This window comes from Panthera onca, chromosome F1 (genome assembly GCF_046562875.1).
Source record: "Panthera onca isolate mPanOnc1 chromosome F1, mPanOnc1 haplotype 2, whole genome shotgun sequence".
NCBI classification, from domain to species: domain Eukaryota; kingdom Metazoa; phylum Chordata; class Mammalia; order Carnivora; family Felidae; genus Panthera; species Panthera onca.
Window position 1 is genome coordinate 47,781,565 of NC_138355.1, and position 21,358 is coordinate 47,802,922.

The 21,358-nt window shown below is 35.7% G+C and overlaps 1 protein-coding gene and 1 long non-coding RNA gene across 11 annotated transcripts in view; one reads left to right on the forward strand and one right to left on the reverse strand.

Moving 5' to 3' along the window:
* The window catches only part of KCNT2 (potassium sodium-activated channel subfamily T member 2), a 370,200-nt gene that overhangs the window by 99,405 nt on the left and 249,437 nt on the right, over positions 1 to 21,358 (forward strand). For all 9 annotated transcript variants that reach the window (XR_014136444.1, XR_013553237.2, XM_078441196.2 and 6 more), the window contains exons 2-3: positions 10,523 to 10,602; positions 12,751 to 12,850. Coding sequence is in view for 7 of the 9 variants with exons in the window: in XM_078441196.2 (XP_078297322.1) it covers positions 10,523 to 10,602; positions 12,751 to 12,850 (180 nt within the window). In the remaining 2 variants the exon portion in view is untranslated. The remainder of the gene's footprint in view (positions 1 to 10,522; positions 10,603 to 12,750; positions 12,851 to 21,358) is intronic.
* LOC144614920 (uncharacterized) overlaps positions 4,753 to 21,358 on the reverse strand; it is a 44,787-nt gene continuing 28,181 nt past the window's right edge. For both annotated transcript variants that reach the window (XR_013553240.2, XR_013553239.2), the window contains one exon: positions 4,753 to 4,975. This is a non-coding gene — a long non-coding RNA (uncharacterized LOC144614920). The remainder of the gene's footprint in view (positions 4,976 to 21,358) is intronic.

Below are 21,358 nucleotides of genomic sequence, written 5' to 3' on the forward strand. Positions count from 1 at the left end.
CAATGTTAACCTATGGAGTTACCTCTTATACTGGGTGGCAATTCTTTGCATATCTATTACACAAAACTCGACACGCTAATGTGCTCCTTCACAGGTGTCAAATTGCACAGAAAATAGAAAGTCGAGTCTAGCATTTTACTGAAAGAACATCCAATAAACTCTTTTGCCTATTTCTAAATTTTGGATAATTTTTCTGACAACAGTGAGAGCAACTTCTTTTCTGGTATAATATTTTCGTATTTTGACTGTATCGTTTATTATATCTACCTTCTCAGACAGTTTGGGGAAAATGCATTGGTAAAGTTCCATGGGAGAACTTGATTTGACTATTAAAATGCTAAGATGATAACTAGATTTTCAGATTACTGGTGTATTCTCTGCCCTATATAGACATTTAAAAATAATTTGACATTTAACTTTCACATTATTTAGTGAAAATACAGAAAATGTATTTATTACTTATTTATATTAGATAATATAGATGATTTTTTCTTTAATGTTTTTTAAAATAGTAAACAAAGAAAACCTGAAGATCCATTTATGTATGTAAGGAATTAGTGAAAAAATAGTGTGTTGTTAACATAGAGGAATATATAGACTTACTTTGTAATAATTAAAAATGATGATCTAGGCCTGCATCTTTTAAGTTTAAGTAAAAATAATTAAGTTATAGAGCAGCAGGTGTGGTTTGATTCCCTTTATACTGTTTAAATTGAACTGTCACTAGATATTTATTAATGCAGCGAAACTAAACTTGTTTAAGCTCCCTGAAGTGAGTAAGCATTAAAAGTGTTTCACAAGATGATGTTAGAAGTCAGGTATTTATTAGCTTTTTGAATCAGGGCTCAAGTGGTGTTAGGGGGATCTTTCAAAGAGAAAGGATTTGCAATGGTCAACTTTCATGATAAATCATTTGGAACTGGAGGACATGGCAAAGTGACGGTTTTGAAGTCTTAATAATGAGTACAAAGACAATGCACATCTTAATGAGTAGTTGTTGCAGATAAGTGATGTGTTTGCCTAGGTGAACAGACTATTGTCTCCAATAAATTGATCTGTAGGAATTTTCTGAAGTAAACAGTGAAGTTATTTATTGCCTTATATCCTTATTTTTCTTAAGGAAATGTTTCTTGGAGGAATCAACTACATCAAACTGACATAAATTTACCAACACACCAGAAAAAAGTTATCAGTTGTGATTATTCAGTTTTGTAGGCTCATATATGAAGTATCCTCTTTAATTTTCATAACAGTTCTGTTAACAGAAGTAATAACTGCATTGTACAGTAAATAAAAGTTAGCAAATTTGATAATCAAGTACATATAATGTGATTCCAAAGTCCATGCTGTTCTCTCACTTAATCCTTATACTGCAGTGTGAAATAAACAAACAAATGAACATACAAACTGCTGTGGGAAAAGAGTCAATTTCCCTAGAAAACCCATTTAGTTTTACTGTTAAAATTTATGGAGTGAAATTCCATTTGCAACTATTTTCCCTTTTTCCTCCAAATTGTGTGACCTTATCTTTAAATATATCTAACCCAATATGATGTACCTATTTCAAGTCATATATGTTACTTTTACCTGAGTTATGAGTGCTAAGTACTAGAATATTCTAAAGAAATATATGTGTCCTAGTGAGCTGTGCCCATTAGTGAAATATAACTTATGAGTGCCAAATGGAAGAGCTGCTTGGAGGTTGGATTTAAAGTCTTATGTCATGGGTGCAAATAATTATATAAAATTAAAAGGCACTTCTTTCACTATACATGAGTGTCTTCTTGTAATTTCTGGATTCATACTAACAACTAGTATCTGTTTAACATGACTTGACTCTTGAGATCCGATGGGTCCCTCTTTGAAAACACGCATTTTTTTCCCTCACCAAACTGGGTTTTGCTATTTAACCCTGCCATTCTTAGCCATCCTGGGCTGCATGAGCACTGTTATATTTTTCATCAAGGTTTTTAAATGACTGGGTTCACTATTCCAATCTGAGTTAGAGATTAGGTGGTATCTTATATCCTCTTCTTACAAGTATAGAGATAAAGAAAAGAGGATTTGCATGTTGTAGCTGTTATGAATTTTGATTGGGAGGCTGTTAGGTTTGTGGTGGGGCTGTGCTGCCTTAGTCATGTTATGTAAGCTTATAACCCTTTCTGGGGCTAATAGCTTTGTATATACTTCCAGAATGTATGTGTACATGTATACATGCATATATATATGTATATACATGTGTATATATATATGTTTATGCATGTATATGTATACATGCGCGCGTGTGTGTGTGTAATGGGAAGAAGCAGAGTTGAGGTGAGAGAAAAGAAATGGACATGATCTTAAAGCATCTGATCTGTTTTTTGAGGTGGTGGTGGAAAAGATTTATAATACATAACAAACACAGTTTACTGTAAGTCTAAATGCTATATATTTTTGCTACTTTTTATTACACACTTAGAATAAAAATGAATAAATGTTGTTTGCAATTTTTTCTCTTCTCTTTCTCTTTCTCTTTCTCTTTCTCTTTCTCTTTCTCTTTCTCTTTCTCTTTCTCCTCTCCTCTCCTCTCCTCTCCTCTCCTCTCCTCTCCTCTCCTCTCTTCCCCTCCACTTTCCTCCTTCTCCCTCCACTCTCCTCCCCTTCCCTCTCCTCTTTTCTTTCTTCTTCTTTTCTCTTTTCTTTTCTTTTTTTTAATGGCTTGAACTAGGCCTGCACCCAGCTTATGCAGTTGGGCAGGGCTATGAAAAGGCAAAATCTCCTTGCAACTTAAGGTTGAAAAAATGTACCTTTACACTTATCCTAGCTTTCTTTATTTTTTGCTTCCCATGCAAAATTAAGTTAAATGGGCTTGCCTACCTTTAATTATTTTAAATAAAATGAGGAAGTCCAGGCAGTAGGTCCTGAAAATGAACACTGCACATGAACACATGAGTTTTCTAACTGAAGAGAGACTTGAATACAAAAGTACTCTTGGGTGGACTGTAATGTGTTTTACCATGGAAACCACAAGCTTGTGTATTTCCAGCTACCTGCAAGCCTTGATTACCAGGGAGTGACAAGAACATAAATGCAACTATTGAACAGCTATCAGCATTATGTATAATGAAAGAAAATTGATAAGTGATTAGCACCCCAGATTCTTCCCTCATTACCAATACATCACTACATATATACATTCAAACACGCACATACACATATCCGTGTGCATATATGTGTGCGTATGTGTTGTGAGTATGTATCTATACTACCTGGGTTATCTTTCCAAAAATGATGTTGTTTTAAATTTCATTTTAAAAATCAGAGAACATCTGGGCACCTGGGTGGCTCAGTCGGTTAAGCGTCCAACTTTGGCTCAGGTCATGATCTCACAGTTCATGAGTTTGAGCTCTGCACAGGGCTCTGTGCTGAGAGCTTGGAGCCTGGAGCCTGCTTTGGATTCTGTGTTTCCCTCTCTCTCTGCCACTCCCCTGCTCGTGCTCTGTCTCTCTCTCTTTCAAACATAATAAATAAATGTTAAAATTTTTTTTTAAAATAAGAGAATCCTATTGAAAGTCATCAGAATTAATCTCTGAGTTCTCATAAGATGTTACTGACTTAAGGTGAGAAACTTAGGCTTGAGTAATTATGAAAAGAATTGGATAGGCAAAAAGAGAGGTTGGAAAATTTAGGAGGGACTTAAGAGTATTTAAAGTGAACTTAATTTTGTGCATGTAGTAAAGGTTGGAAGCTGGGTAGAAACCTGTTGGAAGCACTTAAGCAAGAACTGGTGAAGTTATTTTTTTAAGATGAAGAATTGATGGTAGGCTTATTCATTCATTTATTTATTTTTTTTATAAGGCTCCCTTTGAATGGTTGCTGTATTAAATAAATTAGTTACCAGAAGTTAGGAGTGAATATTTGGAAATAGATACCTGGGTTAGAGTCAATATTCAAAGGGCACAACTAAACAAATACTTGTCTTTATCCCTTGGTAGGTCTGGTGTTTGCAATGCTCTTTTGTAATATTTCACAAATGACCCAGAACTCTCCTAATAATGAAGAGTCTACTGGTGAGGAAGCAGGAGGCAAGAAGAAGTAATGGAAAGAACAGTGTCCCAATTCTGCCCCAGTACTAGCTATGAATTTGGGCAATTCACTAAAATTCTTTGAATTAAAGTATCTTTTTCTATAAAATAAAATTGATGACTGCCTTAACCAAGCCATATCAACATTTTAAAAATTAAGTATGATAGTGTATTTTTTCCAAAATATTCATAAAAATCATGGGGAGATAGGGCAAATAAGTAAATCTAAATAATATTGAAACAACAATAGAAACCCACATGGAATTATCTTTAATTATAAGGAAGATCAAGTTGGAATAAGAAGGAGCTTCTAAGGATTGAGCTCACTACAAACCCAGGGTTTGCACCCTCAAATAGTTTAAGGAAGGAAAGGAAAATGCTTTTTATCTCTCCTACTGTACTATCCACAGAGACTCCATAAGGTTTGTACCAAAGATAGAACTGGGGACCAATCTACCCTTTCATTCAGGTCTTCAGTCAGTCATAGTTAATGCCTAAAAGGTCCCAAGTAATAATGTGGCAGGCTAAAGATGCAAGCGTGAACAAAGCAATACATTCCTCACCCTCTTGGAACTTACATTCTAACGGACTTACTTCATAGAACTGAGAAATGCTACTGTCACCATCATAGAAAATGATTGTATTAGTTTACAAGGATTGTCATAACCAAAAACCAGAAACTAGGTGCCTAACAACAAGAGACGTTTATTAACTCTCAGCTATAGAGTAATGAAGTTGAAATCAAGTTGTTGGTAGTGCTATGCTCTCTTCAGTCTCTGAGGGAGAATCCTTGTTGCCTTTTCAGCCTCTGGTATTCCAGGTGTTCCTAAGATTGTGGCCCTAAAACTCCAGTCTCTGTCTCTGTCTTCACATGGCCATTTTTCTTCTATGTCAGTATCCAAATTTTCCTGTAATAAAGACACCAGTGGTATTGGATTAAGGACCCATCCTCCTCCTGTATGATCTCATCTTAATTTAACTAATTATGTCTGCAATGACTCATTCCCACATAAGGTCACATTATGAGATACTAGGGTTAGGACTTCAACATATTATTTTAGGGAACCATAGTTCAGTGCATAACAATGAATTTAGAGAAAATAAGGTGCACATTCACAGTAATGTGTATTTGAAAAGTTGTAATTCTCATAATCATAAACCGCATTTAAGATTAGTAGTGGTGGGAATAAAGTGAGAGAAGCTTGGCAGTAGTATACGGAGAGATTTTACTTTTTCTCCTTAGTCTTTGGAGTCAGAACACCAAGCATGTAATTAGAAGGATGCCCCAATTTAAAAATACAGAAATGATGTCAGGTGAAAAGTTCTTAGACATGGGAATTGCAATGGGAGCTATGTACACTAATTTGACATCCAAATGTAGATTTTCCAAAAAAACAAAAACAAAAACAAAAAACAACCACCAACAAATAAATGGAGAGACTAGCATGTATCCACTGAACCTACCTGCTGGACCAGAAAGTCCAGGCAGATAGTGCCTTGTTTGAAATGAGTATAGTCATAAAAACTCATGCACGGACTCTGTGACCGATATTGCAGAATCAGAGGGAGGCAGAAAGGAGCAGCACCAAGTAGAAATATAGGAAGAGTTTTCTTTTGGTAGTTCTCTATATCTGCTACAAGTTCTAAAGAGAACATTGACAAATGTTTAGGTTTTTTTTTAAGTTTTTATTTATTTATTTAGTTTAAGAGAGAAAGAAGGGAGAGGGACAGATTGAAGGAGAGAGAGTATCCCAAGCAGGCTTTGCACTGTCAGTGCAGAGCCCAATGTAGGCGGGCCTCAAATCCACGAACCGCAAGATCATGATCTGAGCCAAAATCAAGAGTTGCACGCTTAACCAGCTGAGCCACCCAGGTACCCCTGCAAATATTTGACATCCTAAACAGAGCCCAAGACATTATTAGCCCTTGAAAAATGTGAAATAGTGTTTCTGAAAGAACGGTGTGTGGACAGTCTGGGACAGAATTTTTTTTGTGTGATTAAAGTGGTGAGGCCAACTTCAGAGTTAGTGAAGAGGAATTTTAAGAGTGAAACAAGGAAATTGGTTTTTAACAAGATCCTGCATGATTTTTATACTAAATTCAAGTAACCAGAGTAACACAATGAGAAGAAAAAAAAGTAACAAATTAAAATCAATATAAGGCAAATTGATGATGGTTACACAAAACGTCTCTATAGTCTTTAAAATTGTTACAGACTATAGAGAAATCTGGAGAGTTTTTCAATTTGTATTTGAAGTTATCAGAATAATCTAAAGATGATAGTACATCAATCTTAGTTATGACTATAGAAGAAAAACTCCTTAAAGTATAAGAAAATGAATCCACCAGTAAATTACCTGAATAATTAATGATTACCAAAATTATTCCAGACTTGAAAAATAATTGCATAATAGGAAAACTGTTGAAATAATTCACCAAATCAATGTCAAAAAAAATCCCAGCAAGGTACTATCAGTTTGATAGAGTCAAGTTAGTTTTTGATAACAATCAATATCCCTCTACTCCTGATATAATTTTTAGTAAAATAGAAATATTTATTGAAATTCCAGGGTCAACAATATAATAATCGCTAAAGCACAAGAGGCCTTTTAAGAACACAAACCGCAGTTGGTATTTTTTCTTCAATAAATGCTAGTCAGTATAATAACAGCTAAATGTAAACAGAAATATTGGAAATTTTTAGATGGCATGATTGTCCGCCCAGAGAACCCAAGCAATAAACCTGAAAAATAATATTACTACATGTAAAGGAATTCAACATGGTAACCATTTACAATACCAAAACCAAAAGTTAAAGGTTGGAACAAAACCGTTTAAAAATAGCAACCAAAATTATAAAATACTCAAATAAATGTCACAAAGAAATATAGGATCTATGCAAATAAAACAATAAAATGTTGTATAAAGCTAATATTATTAAACAATGAAAATGTGTCGATGGGAGAAGATACCACTTAGTAATTGCTTTTCTACTTTATTTTTATTAAGTACAATCATAATTCCACTATTATATTGGGGTAAATGTGACTAAAACCGTGAGGTTCTGGGGAAGTCCAGAAGGAGTGCAGTAAGTTGACCTATTTGGATAGAGGTAAATTTGGAGAGATGGGAGGAGAGGGTTTAGAAGGAAGGAAGGAAGGAAAGGAGGAAGGGAAGGAGGAAGGGGAGAAGGAAAAAAGGAAAAGCATATTTAAATCTGGAAAGGGAAATACAAAGAGGTTATATAAAATAAATTAAAATCATGAAAAAAATTAGGAAGGATAAACACTAAACTCTGTTAGAGAACTAGATTAATTAAGAGTTTTACTTCATATAATATTATAATGAGAAAGGAATCTGGAAGTCATTTAATGAGAGAATTTGCCTCATGCAAAATTGTCTTTATCTCAGGAAAAAAAAGTCACTGCATTACAAGCTGTTCCAATCTTTGGCACAATTATATATATTGGAGGGCTCTCCACTTCACAATGATGGTCATTTCATAATTGGGTAATCTCATTCCTAATTCTCCTATTTCTCTATGATTAATTATATACAATAGAGGATCATGTATTGAATCATGTCATGTTAATAGTGGTAACCACTTTAATATTTAAAGACAACCTTTGAGGCGCCTGGGTGGTTCAGTTGATAGAGCATCTGACTTCAGCTCAGGTCATGATCTCAGGGCTTGGGAGTTTTAGCCCTGTGTGGGGATCAGTGCTGATTGCTCAGAGCCTAGAGCCTGCTTTGGATTCTGGTCTCTGTCTCTCTCTGCCCCTCCCCTGCTCGCATTCTGTCTCTCTCTCAAAAGTAAATAAACATTTAAAAAAATTTTTTAAAAATAAAGATAATTACTGCTAACTGTTCATATTTAGGCTAAACATTTCCAGTTCCTTAAACTTTTCCTCATATGAGACACTTCCCAGAATCTCATTATTTTGCATCAGGCTTTAAATGATCTCCTTTTAGTTAAACCTTTGTTATATACCCAGTACTGAAGTTCAGATATTATCAGAAGAATGGACTCCTATTCTTATAAATTTGTTAACTCTAGAGCAAATCTGCATGGTCTTTGCTGAATTATTGTGTAATAGCCATACGTCCTTTCAAATTTCCTTTTCTATCTATATCAAATTTGAAATAATTTAGCTTGATATCAGCGTTACAATTACTTTATTTAAAATGAACTGCCTTTTCAATCAAAAAAATGAGGGAAAAGACTCAGTGATGGATTCTAAGATACTACTGGAGTTCTGTGTCTCTATGTGTGTGCATGCACTTCTGTGGCGTGTGTGAGTATGTAAGTTTGTGTATGTGTGTATGGGAGTGTGTACATGCACATAGGCATGCATATGTAAGTGTTCTGCTAGAGGATATTGCAATTATTTCATTGAAGTATAGTTGACATACAACATTATACTAGTTTCAGATGTAAACATAATGATTTGACATTTGTATACAGTGATCACCACAATAAATCTAGTTATCATCTGTCACCAGAGTTAGAAAACATTTCTTGTGATGAGAATTTCTAAGATTTACTCTTTTTCTGATGTGTATGTATTTATGTTGAGAGAGAGCAAGAGCACAAGTGGGGGAGGGGCAGAGAGACAGGGAGAGACAGAATGCCAAACAGGCTCTATGCTGTCAGCTCAGAGCCTGATGCGGGGCTTGATCTCTTGAACCTTGTGATCATGAGCTGAGCTGAAATCCAGTCGGCTGCTTAGCCCACTGAGCCACCCAGGCACCCCTAAGATTAACTTTCTTACCAACTTTCAAATTTGCAGTACATTAATATTGACCACAGTCACCCTGCTGTACACTATATCCCCATTAAATTCCACTTAAGTTTGTAATCTAAAAAATGCAACAAATGAACAAACAAAATGGAACAAAATTCAGAGATACAGAGAACAGAATGGTGGTTGCCAGAGAGGATGGCGGTTGGGAGGTGCAAAATAGGTGAAGGGAATTAAGAGTTACAAAATACCAGTTACATGGGGCACCATGTACACCATGCACCATGTTACATGGGGTTCATAGGGCACCCCATGAGCCATGGGGTGGCTCAGTCGGTTAAGTGTCCAACTTCAGCTCAGGTCATGATCTCATGGTTCATGCGTTCAAGCCCCACGTCAGGCTCTGTGCTGACAGCTCAGAGCCTGGAGCCTGCTTCGGATTCTGCGTCTCCCTCTCTCTCTGTTCCTCCCCTGCTCATGCTCTGTCTTTCTCTCTCAAAAATAAACAAATATTAAACAAATTTCAAAATACCAGTTACAAAAGATCAAAATTTTGTGGTGTTAGGAAAAATGAAATTAAGTGTAATGTTTGTGTAAACATTAAAGTGTGTTTGTAGCTGTTTTGGAATCATAACTTATAATAAATAAATGTATTTGAGACCATTTAATTAAGAAAGTTGCAAATGATGATCATTAACAAATCATCATGAACATGATATTTCTTTTCACTCAATATTTAAAAAATATTAATTATGTCTTAAATTTTTTTTTAATGTTTATTTTTGAGAGAGAGACAGAGAGAGAGAGACAGACAGAGCCCAAGCAGGGGAGGGGCAGAGAGAGAGGGAGACACAAAATTGGAAGTAGGTTCCAGGATCTGAGCCCTCAGCACAGATCCTGATGTCAGGCTTGAACTCACAGACTGTGAGATCATGACCTGAGCCATGGGCCCTTAACAGGCTGAGCCACCCAGACACTCCTAAAATATTGTGTCTTATCACATGAGAGAAGTTTGCTGGAATTTAGGGAGAAAGCAAATGTATTTATTAGCATGCTACTATTTTTTTAGACTGTTGATATTATTTTATTATACATCACATATATAATATTCAGTTCCTTCATTGTTTTGTCTGGTTTATAACGTATCTATGTTGACTTTAACATTCTACTTGTCATTACTACCCTTTGTTGATCATGTGTATATTAATATGAGCCTAAATAAATAAATAAAATGGTAAAATGTCCCATAATGTGCTGTTTCATATAGGCTCAAGATGAAGGGAAGGACTTGTTAAAAATAGATTTTCTGGCCCAGGCCCTTAAGATTCTGATGCAGTGCTTTGGGTGGTGGGGGTCAAACTGGATCAGTTTGCATTGACGCTGTTCAAACATCCAATTCATTTTAATAACGGGAAAAACTTGGGAAAACATTGATTCAAAATTATTCCAAAGACACATATTACTGCTGTTTTGAATCATCCATACCACTCATTACATCCACCAATACTGATAATAGTATTAAATATGTAAGATATTTGAACTTACTATGTTTAGAATTGGAAAGTAACGGGTTCTCTACAAAAAATTGAGTATTTTACTCAATTTTCATTTTCTGTAGTAGGGATTTGTTCAAAGTATATTATAATGCATTAAATAAAATAATTTTATTCTTTATGTATTATTTTTAATTATATTGTTATCTTCTGCTTGCAGGGTACAAGTTGAATTCTATATGAATGAAAACACATTTAAAGAGAGACTAAAGTTATTTTTTATCAAAAACCAGAGGTCAAGTAAGTCATTCATTTTATTCTCCCATCAACATGTTTATACATATGTTTAACTAAAAAAAATCAGCTGTGCGATCCTTTAGCAAAATATGTTTTATGTAGAATAAATATGATAATCTTGTCTGCCAGGCAGTAAAAATTCTGAAAGCTGTTGATGTTACATGTGGTGGTGTTAGGGTGTTTGAATACCTGCAGTTCCCCAAATCCCACACCAGTAGGTAGACTTGTGAGAGAGCCATTTGGATTAGTGAGGAAAATAATTAAATGAGGGGTCCCCTTATTTTAACTGTGAGGCACATGTAAAACTTGGTTTGAGAAGGCTCTAACCAAATGGGAACAACTGTCTGATTTACTGGGGAAGAGTTTAATGTTTCCCATTCATGCCTGATAATAAGAAACATCTAGGGTTTTCTGAAATGTACAGATTACTAACATCCTTTTCTGGAGATTTTGAATCAGGAAGTGTAGGGCTCAGCGCACAGTTTCATACTCCACTGATTCTTCTCATCAGATAAGTTTGGGAAACATTGCAAATTGAGGAAGACATGAAATTGGCATAGTTACTGAGCTAAGACCATTCAAGGCTGATGGGTCAATGACACCTGTTGCCTCCCTGTAATACCACATATTTTTAAAAAGCCAAAAATAATGAGTCAGGATGCAATTTTTCATATGATTATTGCTTAAAATGTCAACAAATAGTGGAAAGGTCTACTATTGGAAAGTGGTGTAGACTTTGTTCTTTCTGAATTTTGATCTTGGAATCTTCTTTGGGTGGTCTCGATTAAGTTGTGCCCTTATAGGGTTCAAAGAGAAAAGCCTGCGTTGTTGGAAGTTATCAAAATACTGACTCTAAGGAATATTTCAGACTGTAAGGCACACTGCTTAGAGATTCTTAATGGCAACTTAGCTGCAAAGGTAAGGCTAAGAATAGCTAATGCCTCTCTAACCTGGTTGGTTAGAATTTCCAAGGAAGTCCTACCAATAGATGTAAACTAATGGGGCCATATCATTTGAATAGAAGGTCTTCTTGATCTTAATGCTAATAATTCTATCTCTCCAGGCCAGAAAATATAGATGCGTTATTTGAATACTTTACCAGCAGCCAACTTTGATTAAGCAGTCTTTTGAGGAGACCAGTTCTATAAAACCAGGGCAATTTCATTAACAGTTTAAAAGACTTTATAAAGAAGTTAACCCGTAAAAAGTGTACCTGCCATTTTAATAAGGAAGCCTAGGAAAATTACAAAATTAATAGGCATTAATCTTTTACTGTTAAGAAATGTTACCTCAAGTACACTCACATATAGCAGAGAAAAAAAATGACATTTCACTTGCAGATTTTATTAAATAATAATTATAAGAAGACCTTTCTCAAAATTTTATTCATAATGCATGAATCAGATACCACCTGATAATTGCAGGAACGGTAATGTTTCTATTAATCAGACTTTAAGCATATTTTGCTTAATGTTAATTGTTCTTCTTCATCACTAAGTATTATAAGCCTCATAACTGTGACTTACACAGTTTCACAGATACATATATGACAGTCTTAATACCCCCCAATTATCTAAGATTTCATTAGTACTTAACCTAAAGGAAAAAGTAAGTTTCAACTGATAGAACTAAAATGTGTGTGAATGTATATGTATTTTCCAGCAAATGCTATTATGATTCTTCTATAATTATGTAATTACTGAGTGTATAATATATAATTATATACATGATTATAATTTCTTTACAATCAAATCTACAAGGTGTTCTGAAAGTAAAGGATGTATAACTTATCTGGTGGATTTGTAAGCAGCTAGATTTTCTAGCTAGCTAAAATTTATTCCAAAATTCATGGATATAAAAAATACTTACACTTCTGAGCATATCTGAACCAATCATGATTTTTGTGGCTTCTCAGTGCTCAAACCAAGATTTATTCTTGGGTGTAATATTTGCGGCCATTTGCAGTGCATGCAGTCTGTCAATCTCACATTTTTTTCCCAATATTTAGCCAATTAAAATTCAGATGTCTAAAATTTAAAGAGTTTTTAAATACAATAAGTGCTATATTTAAAGTTGTTATTTGTGGCAATTTTTTTAGACTTTCGTGAACTAAGTTAACATGAAAATTAAATTTTTGTTGTTTGTTTAAAGGTCTAAGAATTCGTCTATTCAATTTTTCTCTCAAATTATTAAGCTGTTTATTATACATAATCCGAGTGCTACTAGAAAACCCTTCACAAGGAAATGAATGGTAAGATGTCTTTGAACTTCAACAACATTCTTTCGATTATTTTGAATTGTATTATAATTTTGAAGGGTGTTCTGTGGAATTTATTTTCTTAAGGATGTTTTAGGTATTTGTCACAATTAAGTTGATCTGGCTTTCAGTTAATACATGAATATAATCGTTGTAGGTTCTTTTTTAAACATTTCTTCTTCGGGTGCCTGACTGGCTCAGTCAGAAGAGTGTGCTCATCTTGGCGTCATGAGTTTGAGCCCCCTGTTGGGTGTAGTGATTACTTAAATAAATAAGCTCAAAAAAGAAAAGAAAAGAAAAAAACATTCTTTAAAGGAAAGTAAACATCTCTTCTTTTATTATCTATTTATCAAAGCTAATACTGGATACCCACCCATATAATTTCTATTGCTAACCAAAGTATTCTTAAGTAATTGCTTAATATAGAGTTAGTCTCTTTAAAGACCCATATACCTCTCTCTTCTTGATTTACATATACTCCAAAAAGGTATACTCTTTTGTATGCCAGCTATGTAAGTATTTTCAGTTCTATCAGGTGTTACCTTTTCTTTTTAAAGATTCCTTGAGGGCATTATGTTAAGTGAAATAAATTAGAAAACTGGAAATACTGTATGATTTCATTTGTCAGTGGAATCGAAAAACAAACAAACCAAAAAACCCAAAAAACCCGAAACAACAACAAAGATCTAGTGACTTTTGAAGCACTCCAGCATATACTGGGATGCATTACTAAGTCTCAGATTTAGCTTGTGTAGCTCTTTATCTTATTTGAGTTAAACGACTTATTGACTTATTTTAACTTATTTTTCCATTCATTATCATGTTGCTTTTATTAAATTGCATTTCTGTTCATTTATAGACTTCCCTTTTTAGGCTCTATCCTTCACTAGAAGTAGTAGGGAAAGGAACTGTCTGTGTAATAGCATGAATAATTTTTAACTCATCACCATCATGGTCTCCTGTCCAACCTACTAAATTTAAATAGTTTTCAAAGCAGAAAACAAATTTGGTGGTTAACTTTTGTACAATTGTTTTTCATGTGGAGGTTCACCCTAATAAAATTGAGAAATACAAAAGATCAAAATAAAATGGGAAGTGATGATATATTATGCATTTAAATGAATCGGTTACTCCTCAGCTTGTGTAGACAGTGAAAATTATTCTGTATTTATTAAAGGATTAAAGATGAACAACTGAAATTTTCCTATGTAACAATTTATGTGATAATTCTTTGTACAATTTTAATTTACTTAATGAAATATAATTATGGCTATTCCACTATATCTTTATTGAATACTTGGCATGTGTTTATATTTCTGTGACTCAGGATACAACATTCTCTACCCTCAGGGACTTTTCAGCCTGTGAATGGCTGTGTATTTTGGAGTTCTTGCTCTTTTCTGGCATTGGTCTAATTGTTTTATTTATGTTATTACCTTCAATATGCACTTAATCTTATTATTCCCACCTGACATACAGAGAAGCAGAAATGTTCTTATATTTGCCCTTCGCTTTGTGGCCTTCAGCACTAATATTTTTCTGCCTTTATCCATGGTTAAGTCATTGACCCCAGAAGCCAGCACCTTCCCGGTCCCTGCCCTGGTCGCCCACCCCTACTCTCCCCCCCCCCCCTTTTTTTTTTTTTTTAATGTTTTTATTTATTTTTGAGACAGAGAGAGACAGAGCATGAATGGGGGAGGGGCAGAGAGAGAGAGGGAGACACAGAATCGGAAGCAGGCTCCAGGCTCTGAGCCATCAGCACAGAGCCCGATGCGGGGCTCGAACTCACGGACCGTGAGATCGTTACCTGAGCTGAAGTCGGCTGCTTAACCGACTGAGCCACCCAGGCGCCCCTCTCCCCCCCTTTTGAACTGCATATTCATCCTCTCTACTTGGATGTTTAATAGGCATTTCGAAGTTGCCGTGTTCCAATTGGCTTCTTCTGTGCTTTTCCACATCTCAACATGTGACAGTGCCATCCTTCCCCTAGCCCTGCCCCACTCTCAGCCTTCCACATTTCAGCAGAACCAAATTCCAACCTAACAGTTGCTCAGGCCAAATGCTTTAGAGTTATTCTTAACTTCTCTTTTGGTCTCACACTCTGCAGCATATGCAAACCCCTTAGAAAATTCTGTCATTTCTATTTTCAAGATATATCCAGCATAGAATCACTTCTCAAGGCTGCCATCCTGGCACAGGCCACCTTCTGTCACCTGAGTACTGCAGTAGCCCTCCTAATTAGTTCTGCTAATTGTGCCTTTGCTCCTCTTTGGTTTATTCTTAATATAGCAGCCAGTGTTTCTTTAAGTTCTAAGTCAGATCTTGACATGGCTGTGCTCTGAATGCTGAGGTGCTTCCCATGGCTTCCCTGTAACTTCACCTCCTCCTCCTCCTCCTCCACCCATTTTGTTCCAGTCACATTGGCCTCTTCTCTGTTTCTGGATCATACCAGCCACAGAGCTGGCTTAGGCCTTCATACCTGCTGTTCCCTCTGTCTGGAGTTCTCTTCCATCAGATAACATAAGGCACACTTCCTCAGATCTTTACTCAAAATTGTATTTTCAGTGAAGCTTTACCTAAATATCCTGTTTAAAATTGTATTCTCCTCACAAGACTCCCTCAAATACTTTTTTCTTTTCCCTTTTAACTTTTCTCCACTGCCTTTATCTCTTTCACATGTTATAAGTAGTATACTTGTTTTGTTTCCTGTGTATTGCACATGGATTGCTGTGGCTCTTCCATGAGGGCATCGATTATTGTCTGAATCCTCAGAAAAAATTTGACTCTCAATAGTTATTTATTTGTTTTTAAAAATTTATTTATTTACCTTTGAGAGAGAGAGAGCTAGCGAGCATGTGTGAGCAGGGGAGGGGCAGAGAGAGAGAGGGAGAGAATCCCAAGCAGGCTCCACACTATCAGTGCAGAGCTAGACGGGGAGGGGGTGGGGGCTGAAACTCATGAACCATGAGAGTTGAAATCAAGAGTCAGATGTTTAACCAACTGAGCCCCCCCAGGCAACCAGTGGTTAGTTATTAAACGAGTGAGTGAATAACTAAATAAATGAAGGTCCTTTATAATCTGACCTTTGCTTACCTCACCTCACCTCCTATCCAGCCAAGCTCACCTACCTCAAGCCACTTATACATACTCTGTTCTCCTTGTCTCTGAGCCTTTGCATATTCTGCTTTGTCTTCTTGGACTTCTGTTTCCCATTCCTAGCTTCCCTACCTGATAGGTTTTGGGGTGATAGTGGGGTTCAGGGGGTCCGGAGCCAACAGCCAAGAAAGAATTCTTGAAGATGTCTTTGGTGCGAAAAGGTGATTTTGTTAAAGCAGGGACAGGACCTGTGGGCAGAAAGAACTGCCCTGGGACCATGAGGAGAGACTGGTTGTATACTCTGGAGTTGGGGGAGGTAAAGTCCAGGGGAAGTTTCCAATGAGATTTTCATATGCTAAAAAAGACCCACAGGATACTGGAGGCCTAGCTATGGTCTAGCTAAGGTTTTTCCCTCTAGCAAAACATTAGCATTAAAATGGTAGGGAGTTCCTGGAGAAACTTTGCTCTGCTTGCCTCAAGTGTTTGTCAATGGGCTGCAGGTTATGAGGAAATTTAATTTGATCTGCCATTTCCTTCTGCCTTTGTTTCCCACATCACTACCTACTCCTTTTTAACTTGGGTCAGGATTTGTGGACCTTCAGGGTAACAATCTTGGGTAACACCTAATCTGAAATTCCTACCTGACATCATGATCTATAGCCCAATTTTACTCTGGGTTAGGAGTGGCTTCTAGGGATTCTCTGAGCCTCCCGCTACCACCCCCACCCCCACCCTACTTCTGTCCCAACACTTAACATGTTGCCTATGTTCTCTGTGTTTGCTTATGGAGGGCAAGGACCATGTTCTACTTGCCTCTGTAGCTCTCATATTTAGTGTAAGACTTGGTGGGTCAGGGAATGTTGTTGAAATAATGGAATTATGTTCAACAGTTTTATTGATAGTGTTGCACAGTCAAGATGATTAAGGGCCACTGGCTAGAGATGGCAGTGAATATTACATTTATTACATTTTTCTGTCTATGTATTATTAAAAATGGTTCACACTACACTTCTTTCTAAACGCACACTACAATAGTTCTTAAAATTTGGTGATTTATAAATAAAATGTACATTAGAGTGATCTGAAAATCATAAAATTAGGCATGATAGAATCTCTCTAAGGGTGAGAGGGCATTGGGGAATGATGGCAGAGTAAAATTATATTATTTGAAAAACATTAAGAGGAACAAAGTTTCCTACAATTAACTTCTCTGTCATATTACTGAGAATATTTAGCCATAATTATAGAGGATATACATTTGAAAAACCAGATTACTGCAATTAAAAAACATAACAACATAACTTATGGCTCCATTTTGAATACAATGTTCTGTTCAGTTCCCATTGTCAGTGCAGTATTGGTTAATGAAAAACAGAAGTGGCCTTTATGGGCACAGACTCTACTTTAAAATAATGAGGCTAATTCAGCAAAGAGATTTATTTAATTAGAGTTTCTGACATAATAAAGCTGTGGATATTTTGTGCTGCTTTGCTTTATTTTTAAATCTCTTCAGAGCGAAAATTGATATAAACATGTTGCAAGTATGGACAAACTGAAGATATGAAAAAGTGTTATTGTTATTGTATGAAATTGTACAAGTGACAAACTGTGATGTCCACACAGTTTGTAGTAAATGATTTAAAAGCATTAGCAGAGGAAACACACCTCCACCATGCAGTTTATGAATTTCATTGAGACATGAGCCATCAGCATTGACTCATTGCCTGCTGGTGCTTAACAGTTCTTCATTGTGTGTCAAAACCAATGCATCCTCTTCCATTTTAAAATTTGTGGAAGTGATTATTAGTTTTTAATATCAAGGGATAGACACAGAGGTAAGAAGTACATGAATGTGCTCATACTTTATAGTATTTGGATTTACATTGAAAATCAGTGCCTAACAGAGCAACAAATGTGTTTAAGTGACATTCACATTTTAAAGATTATTTCTTCTTTAGGGTAACAGTTATTAAAAGGAGAAATAAAATTTTGACAGTATCTTTCAAATATGTGATGTCCAGTAGGAAGGAATGTCATAATGTAGACCTTTTCTTCTCTCATGTATATTAGTTGCAGTAGAGATTAAAGTTAGCACCAAGTGCTCCAACATATATACCAAAAATTTAAAAGATTTTTTTTTGTTTACTAGAGTCTAATGCTGGTGCTTTTAGTGTAGATATTTTCTCCACTGATTCACGCATACACACACACACACCCACACACGCACACACGCGCATGCTCTGTAACATGTGAGTACATTATGTATGCAGACCAGTTTTATTTTGTGTCTATATGTTGGGACCTAAGAATCCTCTATAGTTTTCGGAAAGGTAAAGAAAGCATGGAGAAGATATATATACACTTCTTGAAATTACTTTGGAACAAATGACAAACATCACTTTTACTTGTATTTTATTCTCATATCTCAGGTGAGAATCAGTGATATCACCATACTCTCACTGAAAGGTTGAGAAATGTACCCTTTGGGTCAAGAGTGGCTTTTTGCACTCAACTCTATACCATGGAGAGGGGAGAGGAATATTGATAGAAAGCCTAAGCCAGTGCATATGTAATGGAAAAACTCTTAAAAGTCCAATCTCTCAAAGAGTTAGCATTTAGTCCTCCCTCTAACACCCTAAGGATAGGCTGTGTAGCCTGGTATGAATACATCTAGTGTTTTGAAAGGAATCAGCTTTTGAAAAATCTCCCTGATATATTGTCAAGACTCTACTATGTGTCACTATCCTGGTCTCCTTGGTTTCAGACATGCACTAAATTTTATATGTCGTTGAGATGTGAGCCTATATACCATACCTAGTACTCAGTTCTCAGTATTTGTTATGATTAGGAGCGTTTTATCGTTTCCACCCTGGTTGCGGGTACTATACTTATGTTAATAGAAGCTTGTATCTGTTGTCTTGGAAAGCTATCAATCTGCGTTCATCTCAAGTTTGTGAGTCACAGGGTCCTTTCATATGAATTATGCCCCACCTATTGACCCTATTACTTTCCTGTGCTTAACAAATGCTTTATTCTTCTGGTTAACATATTCAACCCTGGACTTCTGCCTCAGCTGCCAAAGCTTATCAGACATTTTTAGCAGCTATTTTCTTACCTTTTGGAGAAGCCATAAATAAGCATGCTGTGAAAAGTGGCTGAGGCTACAGGTCATTAACTTTCTATATTTAACTGTTGCTGTAACTTCCATTGTTTGATCTGGTTCTTCCAGTTTTCATAATGATGCTTCAAACATGGATTTTATCTATAAACTTAGTTTAATCTGAATAACTGAATCATATAAATTTTGTTTTTATTTTTTATAATTAAAAAAGTGAAATTTATTTTATTTTTCATGATTTTATAGTTGGTTCGTGATTGTTACTATATGAATACCTATGGCAAGTAATACACTATTACTATATGAATACCTATTGCAAAGAAAGGAAGTAGAAATTACCTAAAATATCAACACTAGCAATAAGTACTTTCAGTGTTTTGGTGAGCAATCTTTTGTAAATTCTCTCTGTATAAACACATATACCTATAACATGCTCATACTGATGTAGTTAGGACAATATTGTATACATCGTTTTTTCAATGATTTTTTTCTCATTCATGTTATTTTTGCTATTGTTGATGACGAGGATGCTTTCTCTTCCAGCTACTTTCCGACTACAAATAATGCTACAATAAATATTCCTGTACAGCTATTCTTTCCTCCTGGTACTTTATTGTCAGTGGGATTGAAGCTGCATTTGGAAATACGGTCTGATTGCCAGGTTCACTTTCACTTCTTCTTTGTTCTGGAGGTGATCTAGAAACGTGCAAATTAAATCCTATATTCTTTTTTCAAGATAAATTCACTTTATAAAGAAGAGTTTGGGCACTAGCTTTTTACTAGAATTTATACATTATTCTTCTTTGTATTTATCCAATTTAGTGCTTAGTAAATTGGTGGAGAAGATGACCTTCATTGGAGATCTCACTTTACACTGCAATTTATATAGTAGAGTTTTGTAGAAATGTTTTTTTTAAGGATTATGAAACCTACTCCACATGACCTAGCCTTGTCTAAGAAAAGGCTTTTCTTCAAGGTCTTATTTAAATTTAAATGCTCTATGAAACTTCAGGACCTATCAAAGCAACATCTTGGACCAAAGGAAATGCTATTTGTTTGATAGCTAGCTTTTAGTAAATCCATATTAAGTATTAATTTCTCTTTGAAAATGCTCTCAAACTTCTGATTCACAATTTACTTTATCATTTTCCAGAGATTGCTATTTACTTAATTTTAGTTGTTTTTGTGGCACATCATTTTCATCTATGAAATCTGTGTCCATATCTCTCTTTGGTCTTACATATCTTGTCACTGAGAATATAAGAGATGTGTTTTGGCAAGGACAGTGTTGTGAACTCATCAGCCGTAGTTTTGCTTTTATGGTACCATCAATTTGTTTATATTGAATGCCTTGCTTACTATAGAAATGTACTCATAAAGACGTTGGGACTATAATGGTGAGTAAAATAGACATACTGTTTCATCTTAGGGAAACTTGCAGTTTAATGAATAGATAATTACTAAAGAACTACATCTGCAAATAAATGCAAAGTTAAAACCAACATAAATGGCAGGAGAAATGTGGTGAGTGATGTTGCCAAAGAGATTAGTTGACTACATTGATCAAGTGGCCGCCTCAAGGAAGGTTTCCCTGAGACAGTTGAGCTGAGAGCTAGGATAAGGGAAGAGCTCATGTAAAAAAGGGTGTGATCGGAAGGATCGTGTCACAGTTGAGTAAGTTTAAGAATGCCATTTTAGAGTTTTGGTCTTTATCTTAACAAAAGTGTAGTGCCAATACATAGTGGAGTGATGTGATCTAAAATACATTTGGAAAGAATCTGTGTAGTAGTAATTTGGAGGAAAAATGTAGAAGGCAAAAAGTGGCTTAGGTTCCTAGTTAGTAGGCTTTTGCAAGAGTCCCAAAAAGTGGTAGTTTAGATTGAGATGATTGTGGTAGTAGAGATGAAGGAGGTAATGCATTCTACAGATATGTGGAAAGAATTGGAAGTTTTGATTACTTGTGTATTAAGTATTTGAAAATACGGGAGAGGAAAGTATCTAAGATGATGCTTAAGCTGTTGGGTAACCAAGCACAATGGAATTTCGTGCCATTTGCTGAGAGGTGAAAAATGGAGAGGACCAGTTTTTTGTTTTTTTTTTATGTTCATTAACTTTTTGAGAGCGAGATAGGGTGTGAACAGGGGAGAGGTAGAGAGAGAGGGAGCACAGAATCTGAAGCAGGCTCCAGGCTCCGAGGTGTCAGTACAGAGCCTGATGTGGGGCTCAAACCCATGAACCATGACGTCATGACCCAAGCCGAAGTCTGACGCTTAACCGACTGAGCCACC